Raw genomic sequence first — 14,205 nt, forward strand, 5'->3', positions numbered from 1 at the left:
TGTGGGCTAAGACAGGCTGGGGTTGTGGGCTAGGACAGGCTGGGGTTGTGGGCTAGGACAGGCTGGGGTTGTGGGCTAGGACAGGCTGGGGCTTGTGGGCTAGGACAGGCTGGGGCTTGTGGGCTAGGACAGGCTGGGGCTTGTGGGCTAGGACAGGCTGGGGCTTGTGGGCTAGGACAGGCTGGAGCTTGTGGGCTAGGACAGGCTGGGGCTTGTGGGCTAGGACAGGCTGGGGCTTGTGGGCTAGGACAGGCTGGGGCTTGTGGGCTAGGACAGGCTGGGGCTTGTGGGCTAGGACAGGCTGGAGCTTGTGGGCTAGGACAGGGGGCATGTTCACAGAGGGAGAACAATGGCAGGGGGTGAGGGAATTAGAGGTTTAGAGAGGGAGGCAACAATAGAGAATAGAGAAAAATAGGTGGAGAGAGAGTGAGGGAGTGAAACTGAGGTAAAGAGAGGGAGGGAGTGAAACAGCAAGGTATAGAGAGAGTCAGTGAGTGAAACGGAGGTAGCGCGAGAGAGGGAGTGAAACAGCAAGGTAGAGAGAGAGTGAAACAGTGAGGTAGAGAGGGAGTGAAACAGCGAGGTAGAGAGGGAGTGAAACAGCGAGGTAGAGAGAGAGTGAAACAGCGAGGTAGAGAGAGAGTGAAACAGCGAGGTAGAGAGGGAGTGAAACAGCGAGGTAGAGAGGGAGTGAAACAGCGAGGTAGAGAGGGAGTGAAACAGCGAGGTAGAGAGAGTGAAACAGCGAGGTAGAGAGGGTGTGAAACAGCGAGGTAGAGAGGGTGTGAAACAGCGAGGTAGAGAGAGAGTGAAACAGCGAGGTAGAGAGGGAGTGAAACAGCGAGGTAGAGAGGGAGTGAAACAGCGAGGTAGAGAGGGAGTGAAACAGCGAGGTAGAGAGAGAGTGAAACAGCGAGGTAGAGAGAGAGTGAAACAGCGAGGTAGAGAGGGAGTGAAACAGCGAGGTAGAGAGAGAGTGAAACAGCGAGGTAGAGAGAGAGTGAAACAGCGAGGTAGAGAGGGAGTGAAACAGCGAGGTAGAGAGGGAGTGAAACAGCGAGGTAGAGAGGGAGTGAAACAGCGAGGTAGAGAGAGTGAAACAGCGAGGTAGAGAGGGTGTGAAACAGCGAGGTAGAGAGGGTGTGAAACAGCGAGGTAGAGAGGGAGTGAAACAGCGAGGTAGAGAGGGAGTGAAACAGGGAGGTAGAGAGAGAGTGAAACAGCGAGGTAGAGAGAGTGAGTGAAACAGGGTGGTAGCGAGAGAGGTAGAGAGTGTGAGGGAGTAAAACAGCAAGTTAGCAAGAGAGAGTTTTGTTTTCCCTGTTTTCCCTGTTGTACTTTAACTACTTGCACATCATTACAACACTGTATATAGACATGAACCTTTGTAAGTGTAATGTTTACTGTTCATTTGTTATTGTTAATTTGACTTTTGTTTATCTGTTTCACTTGCTTTGGCAATGTAAACATACATTTCCCATGCCAATAAAGCCTTTAAATTGAATTGAAATTGAATTGAGAGAGAGGGACGGAGTGAAGGAGGAAGTGAAGGAGACACAGAGAGAAAGATAGGGAGATCTACCTTCAGGTCCCTGTGAGTTCTAGGGGCTCCATCCTCCCTAAAAAAAAACTAAACAGTGAGAAGGAAACGACATATGACACTTTAATTCTGCTCCTCAGGATTCCCGTGTTCACATGAAAGCAGACAGATTACAGATTTCTATGTGAGTTTATATTTTTGGGTGGAGGAGATTAATAATGCCTTATAACGTAGAGTTTAGGTACAGCAGTGATAAGGAAAGCAAATGAGTGGAGCAGCGCCATCATCTGGGCTAATGTGGAACTGCAGAAGCTTTGGGGCTCAAGTGGCATCATGGCAGCTACAAACTACCCATCCCTTCACAGTAATGTACCTACCCTAACCATAGTGTGGTGGCTCAGATAGTCATTTTCACAATGGTGGCTGTGTAACCAGTTCACCACAGTACAGCTTGGCTCAGTACTGGTATATCAAGGTTCACCCAACTCCCATGCCCAGCATGAACTCTTTGTTAGCCCCTAGCAGAGACACTATGCGATGGTTGTTTGATCGTTCTGAAAGGATCTAGTTTCTGTAAGCACTAAAAGGCTGAAACTCCCTAGCCCTCATGAGAGTTTCTGCCATGTTGCTTACACTGATCCAGTTCTTTCATATCCATCTTCGAAGGTCCACCAATAGCTGTCTGGTTATCCACACTCCAAGCTGGTACATATTCAATAATGATAAGCTCAAGCTTTCTGCTTATTTATTCAACTATCAACTTGTGAAATACAAAGATTTTTGTTTGCAGTGGACTGTAGTGAGAGAGTGGACTGTAGTGAGAGAGTGGACTGTAGTGAGATGCTGCCATCTAGCGGTAGTAAACAGTATGACAACCATTAAAGGTGTAAGGCAGGGCTCTAACTCTGGTTCATTCCAGTTATCTAAAAACTCTACTTTGAGTCAAGGCAGATCAACTCAATAACCGTTCATAAAGGACTAAATTCTCTAAATTGAACTTTAACCTTATCTACAACAGTTTGTTTCAGCTTAATGTGCATACATATACACAGTTCACTACACCATGAGGGGGGAAAACTATACTATACACAAAAACATGTACTCTGGGAACAGTGTTATAAATACTGGGCTAGATGAGGAAAATCCCCAAAACTGAAACACACTGACAGTTTGTACACAGTTAATGTTTTATTTTAAAAAAAAGAACTTACAGTTTATTTATACACAACTATTTATGAGGTTATAATCCTGTAGACAGAGAGCAGAGGAGGCTGCCGGGAGGAGATATAGGAGGATGGGCTCATTGTAATGCCTGGAATGTTAGAAATGGAACAGAGTTGTGGTTTCCATGTGTTCGATACAGTTCCATTTATTCCATTCCAGCCATTACAATGAGCCCATCCTCCTTAAGCTCCTCCCAGCAGCCTCCTCTGATAGAGAGCGTCTGTCTTGTGACAAGCATGCCCACTTCACAATGCAGAGTAAACGGAGAGGAGAAAATGTAGAAGAGAGAGAGGGGATGAGGGAGGAGGACTGAAATTCACATAAGACCAAGGACAGATAAAAATAAATAAAAAAACACCCTTGACTTTCAAGTAGTAGACAGGTACCAAATACAGTTCCTATAATGTTTTTTTGTTAAGCAATTTTCCATGCTGTGTGCCCAATGTCCCCTGTAGTGAAAGCAGTAGGACTGTGTCTGAGTGTGGTGCGTTCCACTCTGGAGAAGCACAAAGACAGAACGTGAGGTGCACATGATGAGTCGAGCCCCTCCACACCAGATGCATGCAAGACAAGTGCATGGGAGAGGTACAGTACAGTCAACACAGGGGTCAGGGGTGACGTCACGAAACAGGACTGGGGGTGTGTGAGTGTGAGAGAGATTGTGTGTGTGGCTATGTACCACCATCTCTTAGTAACACTAACCTTTACTACAGTAATTGGTTTGGCCCCCTCCCACCTCGATATTACTTGGAACAGGTTGACTTGGGTCAGTGTTGATAGTGTGTTGGGGGAAATTAGATCTCACATTGGGTCAGTGTTGATAGTGTGTTGGGGGAAATTAGATCTCACATTGGTACACCTATGGTCTAATGTATTTAAGAGAGCGAGGGACTAAAAATCTAATCAAGTAGTGAAACCTTTCACAATCTTTTCAAAAATAATTTCAAATCAAAGTTGCAACAGAAGCACACATGTTTATTGGAGATTTTTGGATTGTAAGAGTCATTGAGTCCTCGACTTGGGAATTAAAAACAAACAGAAAAACAAAGGTTAGAAATAGTCCTCTCATCATTGAATTAGTTTGGGGGGAATAAAAAGGAGTGAAAGAAAACAAAATGTTTACCATAGCAACAGACCACAGCTGAGTACATGTCGTCTTTGGATCGTTTGTGGGAACATCGACACTTCTGCTTGAAAACCAAAACCATAGTTATAACAAGGACAACACAAGAGCACTCTCTTTAAAAATACCGAAATATCACATTTGCTCCCCTACGCAAGTGTCCAAAACACAAAATGGCCTCCATTGCCTTTCTCCACTTATTCTGATGGGACTTATTTTTCACTTTGGTACAATACTGCATAAATGTGAAAAAAAAGAAATAAAAAAATATATAATTCAATCCAAACTGAATACTTAAAATAGAAAAAAAATTCAAGTTGTAATTCTCTTCAGCATGACACAATTTGGCTGAAGCCTAAGTACATACACCTTTGTTTTAACAGCGGTGCCCGTAAATGATTTGATTAAAAACGAGAAAGAAAAGCGAAGGTTTCAATATAGAGTGAATAAATATAGGCAGCTCAGGAAACGGCAGAAGCCAATTGCAAGGTACTCTGCTGCGTATCCTTGTGACATCATTCAGTTTTTACAGGCTCCATTTGGACTGTGAGGAAACATGGGAACCCCAAACCCACTTTCCTGATTGGAACCCAATCCATATTTGACCATCTTTATCCAGGAGCCTTGAACAGTCAAGCTTTTAGGGAACACCGAAATTAAAAACAAAGAAAAACGTGGTCTCCCATCCAAACTCTATCCCAATGTGGCCTTGATCACACTGCGCAGTGTCTGATACTTTCAACAGGCCCAATGCTTTTGTTTTGCACAGACTATCATACATTCAGTCTAGTTTCTCCACCAGTCAATTCATTGCCATTGTCTGGAATCACTCTCACGTTGATCTGTACATCTCTGAAGGGTACCAGCAGGTATAGATCCATGGAATATCTGATGTAAACCCTACAATGGACATTACCTTCAAACTTAAAATCAGCTATTGTTGTTTTACTTATCAATTGCCTGAAACAAGCTAACTCTGAAATATACCCATATCTTTAGTTGAAGACACCGCCCAGTAAACTAACTATCGCTACATCAAGTCAAAAACACATATCATAGTTTAGCGCGAGCAATAGGCAAAGTTGGTCATTTCAACAATGTTAGCAAAAAAAGACCTGCAGATATCCCCCCTGCATTTTCCCCCATCTAAGAGTGAAGGGTAACCCAGGTAAATCACTAAGCCTTGTACACAACGCAACTCAATACTTCAGACAGTAGCCACACAAGCAGTACTACTTTAGCTGAGCCCTACACTAGCCTAGCGCAATACAGACCAACACAACGTCACTTCTGGATCATGCCCAAACTGTACAGAATGATGTCCCCCCCACCAAAAAAATCCTGTCTTTGCCACCAAAATAAACAAGGTCCAAATCATCTAGGAGGGAGGAGTTTGTAGGAAATAAAACCTTGTGCTTTTCTTTTTTTACAAAAATGCTTCTTGCAATTTTTTTCTACGCTCCTGTAACTTTTTTACAAAAACAGAGCGGAGGAGAATTTGTTGGGCGTCTGTGCTGTGGCCGGTGAGGTAAGGTCGGCCACTTCTACCTCACTTTCCAACACATCAGCGTTCAATCCCTCATTCTGGGCATTATTGACCCCTAACAAACTTCAGTGGATACATAATACCTATGGCGTTCCAGGAAGTGATGTACTTTTCTAAAGGGGTACAGGTAGTCTGACAGCCACACCAGCTCGGACAGGCTCAGAGAGATGTAAGCGCTTTGATTGACGCGCTGGCTCGGTTCATAAGGCTCTAATGAGAAAGGTGAAGTATCACTGTACAAGCTAGGTGCTGCCACACACACACACACACACCATAGGCAGCTCCTAACCCCAGCCAAATGAAAAGCACAAATGAACACTAGAAAAACAACATTGGTGAAAGAAAATAGATATTGAAGCTGCAATTCCCCTCTTTCATATTACTTTAAAATACCCAATCACCTGTCTAGCAGGACAAGTCGACAGCCAACGCCGGCAGGGTGATGTATCCAATTCAAATCCAACTTTACCATTCAAACAAAAATCAAATCCAGACAGGTACGAATTCGGCTGAAGACCTGGACCATAATTGCCATGACCATGAATATGACCTAACTCTCTAGTTCCTCTTCAACACATTCATGAGATAAAGAGAAGGGAAATCCCCTGGTGCCCACCTCCCACTCAGCCCAGCCTATAGAGCTAGTCTCCATTTTGTCCGGTAGTTGGTGCAGTGAGGGTAAGGCCGAAGGTCACCGGGTCAAAGGGGACATTCCAACTACCGGTGGAATGTGGGGACTGCTACCGCTAAGTCCAACGCACCTTTACAGGGATTGAAGGAGGAGAAAGCGACTGGGACATGGCAAAAACACAAAGCGGGTGGTGTGTGATATACGCCGAGGCTTGATATCCACAAAAATCCTTGTTTTAGCAATAATAATAATAATAATAATAATAATAATAATAATAATAATAATATTATTAAAAAAATCAACTTATATGAATATGATGTCTGCTTTCTCATGGTTAGGAAATCATACAGTCTGTGGTTTTAAAGGGGAGTTGTCTCCCATCACTACAACTCCATATCCTGGGCTTCGTCTTCAGAGAAATCCGACATGGAGCTTTCCGATGAGGAGTCGCCCTGGCCCTCCTCCTGCTCCTTGAGAGCCTCCTCTGTTGCATATTTCTGGATGTACTCTGTGGAGAGCAAGGCAGCAGGGTCAGTATGACTCAACCTCGTTGGCTAAGAGCTCCGAGCCAGGGAGCAGACAGGCGCTTTAAACGGGGAACAAAGCATCAGCCAGGAGTGACAGACAAGACACACTTTACTATATCAAATCTGAACAAAAGGGTAGACTATGGCTAAAGGCAGGGGTATCTACTTCACATGATCAAATAGTAATAATAAAAATAATGCACAAACATAACAAAAATGTAGCTGCTGTCAAAGTAGATTATTGACCAACAGTATTAATTTCATTAGTGAGCCTCCTGATTCTACATGGACCCATTACGCGACGTTTGAAATGAACATCTGCACTTTGAATTCCCTTGAGACAGACAACACTGAGAAAGCAAGGCGTAGGGAGAGAAGTGTACCTTTGATTTTCTGTTTGTTAATCAAGGCGTAGGGAGAGAAGTGTACCTTTGATTTTCTGTTTGTTAATCAAGGCGTAGGGAGAGAAGTGTACCTTTGATTTTCTGTTTGTTAATCAAGGCGTAGGGAGAGAAGCGTACCTTTGATTTTCTGTTTGTACTCCTCTGGTCGGTGGAGGTACATGGCGGCTGCGTCTCCGTTCAGCGGGTCGATGGGGTTGGGGTATGCCAGCAGCTGAGGCAGGAACGACTCAAAGATATTGGTGAGATCTGTGGGAGTGGACGAGAGAGGCAGCGAGAGACAGAACAGAATGTTATCGATAAAACAGGGCACAAAGAACAATTAAAGCATTCTTTAAAAAAAAATATATATAATTCTGACATAACTGGATAGGTGATGGTTTTGTAATAGAACCCTTGCTTACACCTATCCAATCATTTTAGGATTGGGCTTTATGTAAAAATAAAATAAAAATCATCCTGCCAGAGGAAGGACCTTCCACTAGACATATGGTTGCAGGCCTTGCTTTGTCTCTGCAAGAAAATTAGCACTCAACGGAAAATGGGCAATGCTGCAGATGTCTACTGGGTGCAATGATTTATATTTACACACTAGATGACCCCTAGGGGGTGCTGTTTTGAAGCCATCACACCTCCATCTTGGAACTCCCCCACCATTGGAAGATAGAAATGCATTTTTTAATGTCTACATTTGTTTTTACCACATTTACTCTATTATTACAGACTTAATTATATTATGTGAGCTAAACATAATAAAAATATATAATTTTTCACTTAAAGTATATATATTTTTTAGATTATTAATATTAATTGTCCCCACGACAACAACAAAATACTTAAATACATGTAATGTTGTCCTTGAAACATTTAATATAAATACTGTAGAATTCCACTCATTCTTATGGAGGACTGCTCCTACTGGGGAGTGCCAATATGGCTGACCGGTGGCTTCAAAGCCTCTCAATGGCCAATACACAGCATCAGCAATCCAGGGTTTATATACATTGACTGGGTGTCACTATCGCTTAAGTACAAATATGACGAGAAAATACATTACTGGGTAAAACTGTAGACTGACTGTAACCCAGTGTATGTTCCCTACCCACAATCAGGACCTAGGCCTAGAGTAGACAATGCTTCATTGATTGGCTTGTTTTTGTCCCAAGCCCTCCACTACAGTTCTGGAAATCTAATTTGTTAGAGCTCTCAAAGTCCATTACACTGCTGGAAGTCCACACAAAGCCCACAATAGCCAAATCAAACATATTAGCTCATCAACTTGAGTGACTCATCTCGAACAACAAAGCCGCGGTCCAAAACACACAGAACGAACCCTGCGTGGAATGAACCAGGAGGCTTCAGAACTTCAATAATCTTCTGATAACAAATCCATTCTGTTCCATATTGATTAAAACCTTCAGTTTCTATAAGTGCAGAGGTCAGCAATGTTTGGCGTCCCGTATGGGTAAATGTGAAAACTCAGTGAAAGTAAATAGTGAAGGCTAATGAAACATCTGTTGTGGATAATCACAAGGTCATTTACACCAGTGTGTTGCTGTCTTAACCTTGTCGAGCGGGGGGTGGGGGGGGGGGCAGTGTCTGCTGGTTTTTGGTTTCTCCTTTCAGTTAAGACCTACACAACCAGGTGAGGGGAGTTCCTTACTAATTAGTGACCTTAATTCATCAGTCAAGTACAAAGATGGGGTGAAAAAACCAGCAGACTGAGAAACTGGTCATTATTACTGAGGAATTCATTGCGATATGAAGGGGGGACAGACAGACAACCAGTGCGGTTTTGTTCTCTCAGCTGAAGAGTTGTTTATTATTAGTGTCAGGAGAAGCAGCTAGGCTGTCTGTTTTCTGACTTTGCTGGCTCAGGGTATTACCTTGTTAGCCTTCTAGCACCAGTAAGAGGATTACAGGAGAACTGACCGCGCTGCGCTCCTACATGAAGCCACAACCAACACTTTTTACACTTGTTTCTCCAGTGACGCCAGCGGTCATGGTTTTGTTTTGTTTTACACTGGACAGGGGAGCCGTGGCCCATGTGCCCGTGTCTCACATACGCATAGACAAACATACACACACACCTCCAAAACATCCAAGCTCTGAGCCACCCCACTCACCGTAAAGGGCTGTCCACGTCTGGTTGATGACATCTAAACACACTGTTCCTGACCTGGAGATGAGAGGAGAAGAGAGGGGGTTAAGGAGGAGGCTCTCTTAGACACTTCCTCTCTACACAACATGAGGAGCGCCCCAAAGTGACGTTGGTGGCAGAGGGGAATACATTCTTTAAAAATGACCCACTGAAATGCTCGAGGCAGTGTTTTCATCATGACTGTTTTGATGTTTTGTATTCACGTCAGATTATTATGGTCAGTTAACGTAGAGGATCAGACTGTTGTTCTGTGCTTTAGATCCTCCAATGACCCCTCTCACCATTTGATCTGGGAGACAAGCCAAACAACCCATTGATGTCCTTGAATGGAAATTCAATGAAATTGAATTATATTACGCTACAGGACCTTAGAGATGGGTATGCAGGTGGGGTCATCACTAGACGCTTGCGCAAGCTCATTAGCTATTCGTTCTTATTTACGGGTTAGGGTCAAAAGGTCAGGGCCAGGGTTAAGGTCAGAGCAGAGCCAGGGTTAAGGTCAGGGCCAGGGTTAAGGTCAGAGCAGGGCCAGGGTTAAGGTCAGAGCAGGGCCAGGGTTAAGGTCAGAGCAGAGCCAGGGTTAAGGTCAGAGCAGAGCCAGGGTTAAGGTCAGAGCAGAGCCAGGGTTAAGGTCAGGGCGGCCAGGGTTAAGGTCAGGGCGGCCAGGGTTAAGGTCAGGGCGGCCAGGGTTAAGGTCAGGGCGGCCAGGGTTAAGGTCAGGGCGGCCAGGGTTAAGGTCAGAGCAGAGCCAGGGTTAAGGTCAGGGCGGCCAGGGTTAAGGTCAGGGCGGCCAGGGTTAAGGTCAGGGCGGCCAGGGTTAAGGTCAGGGTTAAGGTCAGAGCTGGTGGTTTAAGATGGATGTGGTTAGAAAAGCTCCCTGCTGCCATTGGTTCCAGCAACACAAGACAAGGTGATGAGTCTCATGAGAGAGCACCCTCTACTATTTCAGTGTTCCTTTGAAATCAGAAGTCGTGATCAACTTACGCTTCATCGATGTTGGGATGGAAGATTTTATTCATGAATCCTGCAAGCGAAAGAGAAAAACAATACGCAAGTCAAGTATAGATGTTACGGGTTACTTCTAGTAAGAGGGAGCCGTACTACAATGGCTGACCCTGTAAAACTGCACCTATCCCGTGTTTGTGACAATAACAACACATATCTATATATTTTTTGTGTGTGTGTCAACTGAGAAATGAACCCCCACCGGCTCAATGCCTTCCCCCTACCTATTGATGGGGATTTGAAAGGGTATTTGTCCGGTAGATCTACTCGCACCTTCCATACGCCCCCCTCATACGCTGCTGGATGGGAGGAGACACAGAGAGAGAAGGGAGATAACAGACATGCTACAAGAAAAGATTACATATGCACATCCAGTGTCTTTGAGCAGCTACTGGACATCAAAATGGTAAAAAGTAGAATTAGAGACCCTGCAGGTCGCAATCGAGACCTACGAGACCCTGCAGGTCGCAATCGAGACCTACGAGACCCTGCAGGTCGCAATCGAGACCTACGAGACCCTGCAGGTCACAATCGAGACCTACGAGACCCTGCAGGTCGCAATCTAGACCTACGAGACTCTGCAGGTCGCAATCTAGACCTACGAGACTCTGCAGGTCGCAATCTAGACCTACGAGACTCTGCAGGTCGCAATCTAGACCTATGCTGCCATGTGGTTGATTGGTGACCAACATTTTCACCAATAAACCACACTAGGAACATAGATTGCGATGTGCGGTGCCTTTTCTCCATGCATGTACATAGACATGTAGGATTCAGTCCTAGGTTCACAATATCTGGTATTTAAAATTTTGTAAAAAAACGTTGTATTTGAGTATTTTCAAATGCACAGCCCAAAACAAGTACTTTTGAGTATTTTAATGGTTATTTGTAAAAAAAATAAAAAATAATAGTTGACAGCATTTTCAAATACATGCGAGTGTATTTTAGTATATCAACTACTTTCCAAGTGTATTTCCAAATACATTAAAATATTCAACAACTTGTCTTTTCAAATATAAGATATGTGAATACTTTGAATGCATGTGAAAGTAAGATCTGAAATAGTACCTCAACCCAGGTCTGGTAGGCTTATATACTAATGACATCACTGAGTGAGATACTTAATATGAGTACAGGGATTACAGCAGAGAGACTGAACCATAGAAACCCTATGGACTTGACACTGCAAGGCTGTAGCCCTTCACAATGGTCAGAGGAGCAGTCTTCTCTACGCCACAGACATCAACAGTCTTCTCTACGCCACAGACATCAACAGTCTTCTCTACGCCACTGACAGACAGTCAGAGGAACAGTCTTCTCTACACCACTGACATCAACAGTCTTCTCTACACCACTGACATCAACAGTCTTCTCTACACCACTGACATCAACAGTCTTCTCTACACCACTGACATCAACAGTCTTCTCTACAGCACTGACATCAACAGTCTTCTCTACAGCACTGACATCAACAGTCTTCTCTACACCACTGACATCAACAGTCTTCTCTACAGCACTGACATCAACAGTCTTCTCTACACCACTGACATCAACAGTCTTCTCTACACCACTGACAGACAGTCAGAGGAACAGTCTTCTCTATACCACTGACATCAACAGCCAGCGTGGAGGTAAAATGAGCGGGCGTTGATTTTCCTTTGAGTCTACACAGTAATGTATTTTAGCCATAGGCAGCGAAGAGCTCTTTACTTCCAGATCAATCTCCATAATATAAAGATATCCCATGACTGGGTCCCAATGGAGAGGGCTTGTGTGTGTGTCATGAACTACCAGAATACCTGGTGGGGAACCAGAGGGTCGTGCCGAACTGGAACGGGACAGCACACGCACACACGCACACACACACACACACTAGTGTACACACTCCAAAGAGTCATTTCCCAGAATGCTGTTGTCTGCATCATAACCACACACAAACTTCCTCTCTTTATTGTTGTGCAATCAGGGGAGGGTTTGGTGCTACAGACGTTGTGAAAAACATGGTGAGAAGCATCTCCACCTACACCTTCTGTACAGGCCACGTTCCAATCCATTTTACACACTGCCCTCAAACTTCACTCAGCATTCAGACCAGGAGGCGGACATTCCTGTGGTAGCTGACCTGAGGGCTTCAGTCCAACAGGACCATCAACTGAATCTCTGTTGTGGTACTCTTATGAGTAAACTTCAGACATGATAGTGATTCATGACATGAACAAATACTTGAAACCTGTGATAGTGGTTTTTCACTTCAAAGTCAACGTTTGTCAGAAGCTTTCAGACCACAAAGTGGTTTAGTTCGGGATTAATGTTAATGAACTAGGCGATCACTTTAACGATGGAGAATGTCTGAAGTTATTTGATTAGGGGCAGGACTTCAAAATGGCATCTTGAACAGAAGGCAGTTAATAGGTAAATAGGACAGAAACATTTCCATAATATAAGACTTACTTCCTTGTTGTCCATAAAACTTCACTACAAATTCATTGAGTCCGCTGAGGATCGTGACTTCGTGCTTGCTCTCAATGCTGTGTTGGAGGAGGTTAAGGATAAATGGACACTGGATTTGAATGACAAAACAACCTGAAATGCTAGCGGAGGTGGCTGCAGCTAAATAAATAATACAATCTGTCATTTCTCTTTGTTTTGGGTCACACAAATGTTCCAACTCATTAATATGATAATGCACCTGCTGATGGGGAAACGCCTTCTCTGTGGAATGTCACCACAAGCTTCCTCACAAGGGAGTAGAGGAGAGAACACTATAAACGGGTTGGTCGTTTAGCAACAAAACTGACACGTGCACAACTATGGGCCAAAACTGACACGTGCGCAACTATGGGCCAAAACTGACACGTGCGCAACTATGGCCCAAAACTGACACGTGCGCAACTATGGCCCAAAACTGACACGTGCGCAACTATGGCCCAAAACTGACGGCTTGCTGACAACATATTTGTGGCGGCAGGCAGCCTGGTGGTTAGAGCGTTGGACTAGTAACCAGCAGGCAGCCTAGTGGTCAGAGCGTTGGACTAGTAACCAGCAGGCAGCCTAGTGGTCAGAGCGTTGGACTAGTAACCAGCAGGCAGCCTAGTGGTCAGAGCGTTGGACTAGTAACCAGCAGGCAGCCTAGTGGTTAGAGCGTTGGACTAGTAACCAGCAGGCAGCCTAGTGGTTAGAGCGTTGGACTAGTAACCAGCAGGCAGCCTAGTGGTTAGAGCGTTGGACTAGTAACCAGCAGGCAGCCTAGTGGTTAGAGCGTTGGACTAGTAACTAGCAGGCAGCCTAGTGGTCAGAGCGTTGGACTAGTAACCAGCAGGCAGCCTAGTGGTTAGAGCGTTGGACTAGTAACCAGCAGGTAGCCTAGTGGTCAGAGCGTTGGACTAGTAACCAGCAGGCAGCCTAGTGGTTAGAGCGTTGGACTAGTAACCAGCAGGCAGCCTAGTGGTCAGAGCGTTGGACTAGTAACCAGCAGGCAGCCTAGTGGTCAGAGCGTTGGACTAGTAACCAGCAGGCAGCCTAGTGGTTAGAGCGTTGGACCGAATGGTTGCTGGATCGAATCCCTGAGCTGACAAAGTAAACATCTGTCGTTCTGCACCTGAACAAGGCAGTTAACCCACTGTTCCTAGGCCGTCATTGTAAATAAGAATTTGTTCTTAACTAACTTGCCTAGTTAAATAAAATAAATATTTCGTCTCCATTGTTTATTGAAAACAAATACATCTGCAAAATTTGCACTTTTTGTCTCTCCAACACTTTGTTACAGTTGGTTTGCTAACTAGAGAATTTTAGCCATATTAGCGTAAAGGTGACATACAAGACATGATATCAAGAACAACATGGAACTAGCTGAAACGAGCCACCTACGATTCTCCGCTCGGTAGCTTGTCATTGTAGCTAGCTATTTGACCATCCATAACCATAACACAACCCCCCCCCCCCCCATTTAAGCGTGTGCATCATTGTCAGCTAACCAGACCTCTCTCTCCTCCGTCTCTCCCGCTCAATGAGAATAGCTTGTAAGAGGTAATGATAACCAATCAAAGG

The 14,205-nt window shown here is 44.6% G+C and overlaps 1 protein-coding gene across 3 annotated transcripts in view; it reads right to left on the reverse strand.

Annotated features, from left to right (window-relative positions):
• Positions 1–3,718: 3,718 nt before the first annotated feature.
• Positions 3,719–14,205, reverse strand: part of LOC123723784 (ubiquitin-conjugating enzyme E2 H) — a 35,990-nt gene continuing 25,503 nt past the window's right edge. The window contains exons 2-7 of one of the 3 annotated variants that reach the window (XM_045700074.2): positions 12,610–12,686; positions 10,383–10,454; positions 10,138–10,177; positions 9,119–9,171; positions 7,113–7,241; positions 3,719–6,572 (exon numbers count right to left, since the gene is read on the reverse strand). In XM_045700074.2, the coding sequence (XP_045556030.1) occupies positions 6,448–6,572; positions 7,113–7,241; positions 9,119–9,171; positions 10,138–10,177; positions 10,383–10,454; positions 12,610–12,686 (496 nt within the window). In that variant the 3' untranslated portion in view covers positions 3,719–6,447. Of the gene's footprint in view, positions 6,573–7,112; positions 7,242–9,118; positions 9,172–10,137; positions 10,178–10,382; positions 10,458–12,609; positions 12,687–14,205 lie in introns of all 3 variants that reach the window. The other 2 variants (XM_045700073.2, XM_045700077.2) reach the window with 2 other exon arrangements.

The sequence above is a fragment of the Salmo salar genome, chromosome 17, assembly GCF_965601325.2.
Source record: "Salmo salar chromosome 17, fSalSal1, whole genome shotgun sequence".
NCBI classification, from domain to species: domain Eukaryota; kingdom Metazoa; phylum Chordata; class Actinopteri; order Salmoniformes; family Salmonidae; genus Salmo; species Salmo salar.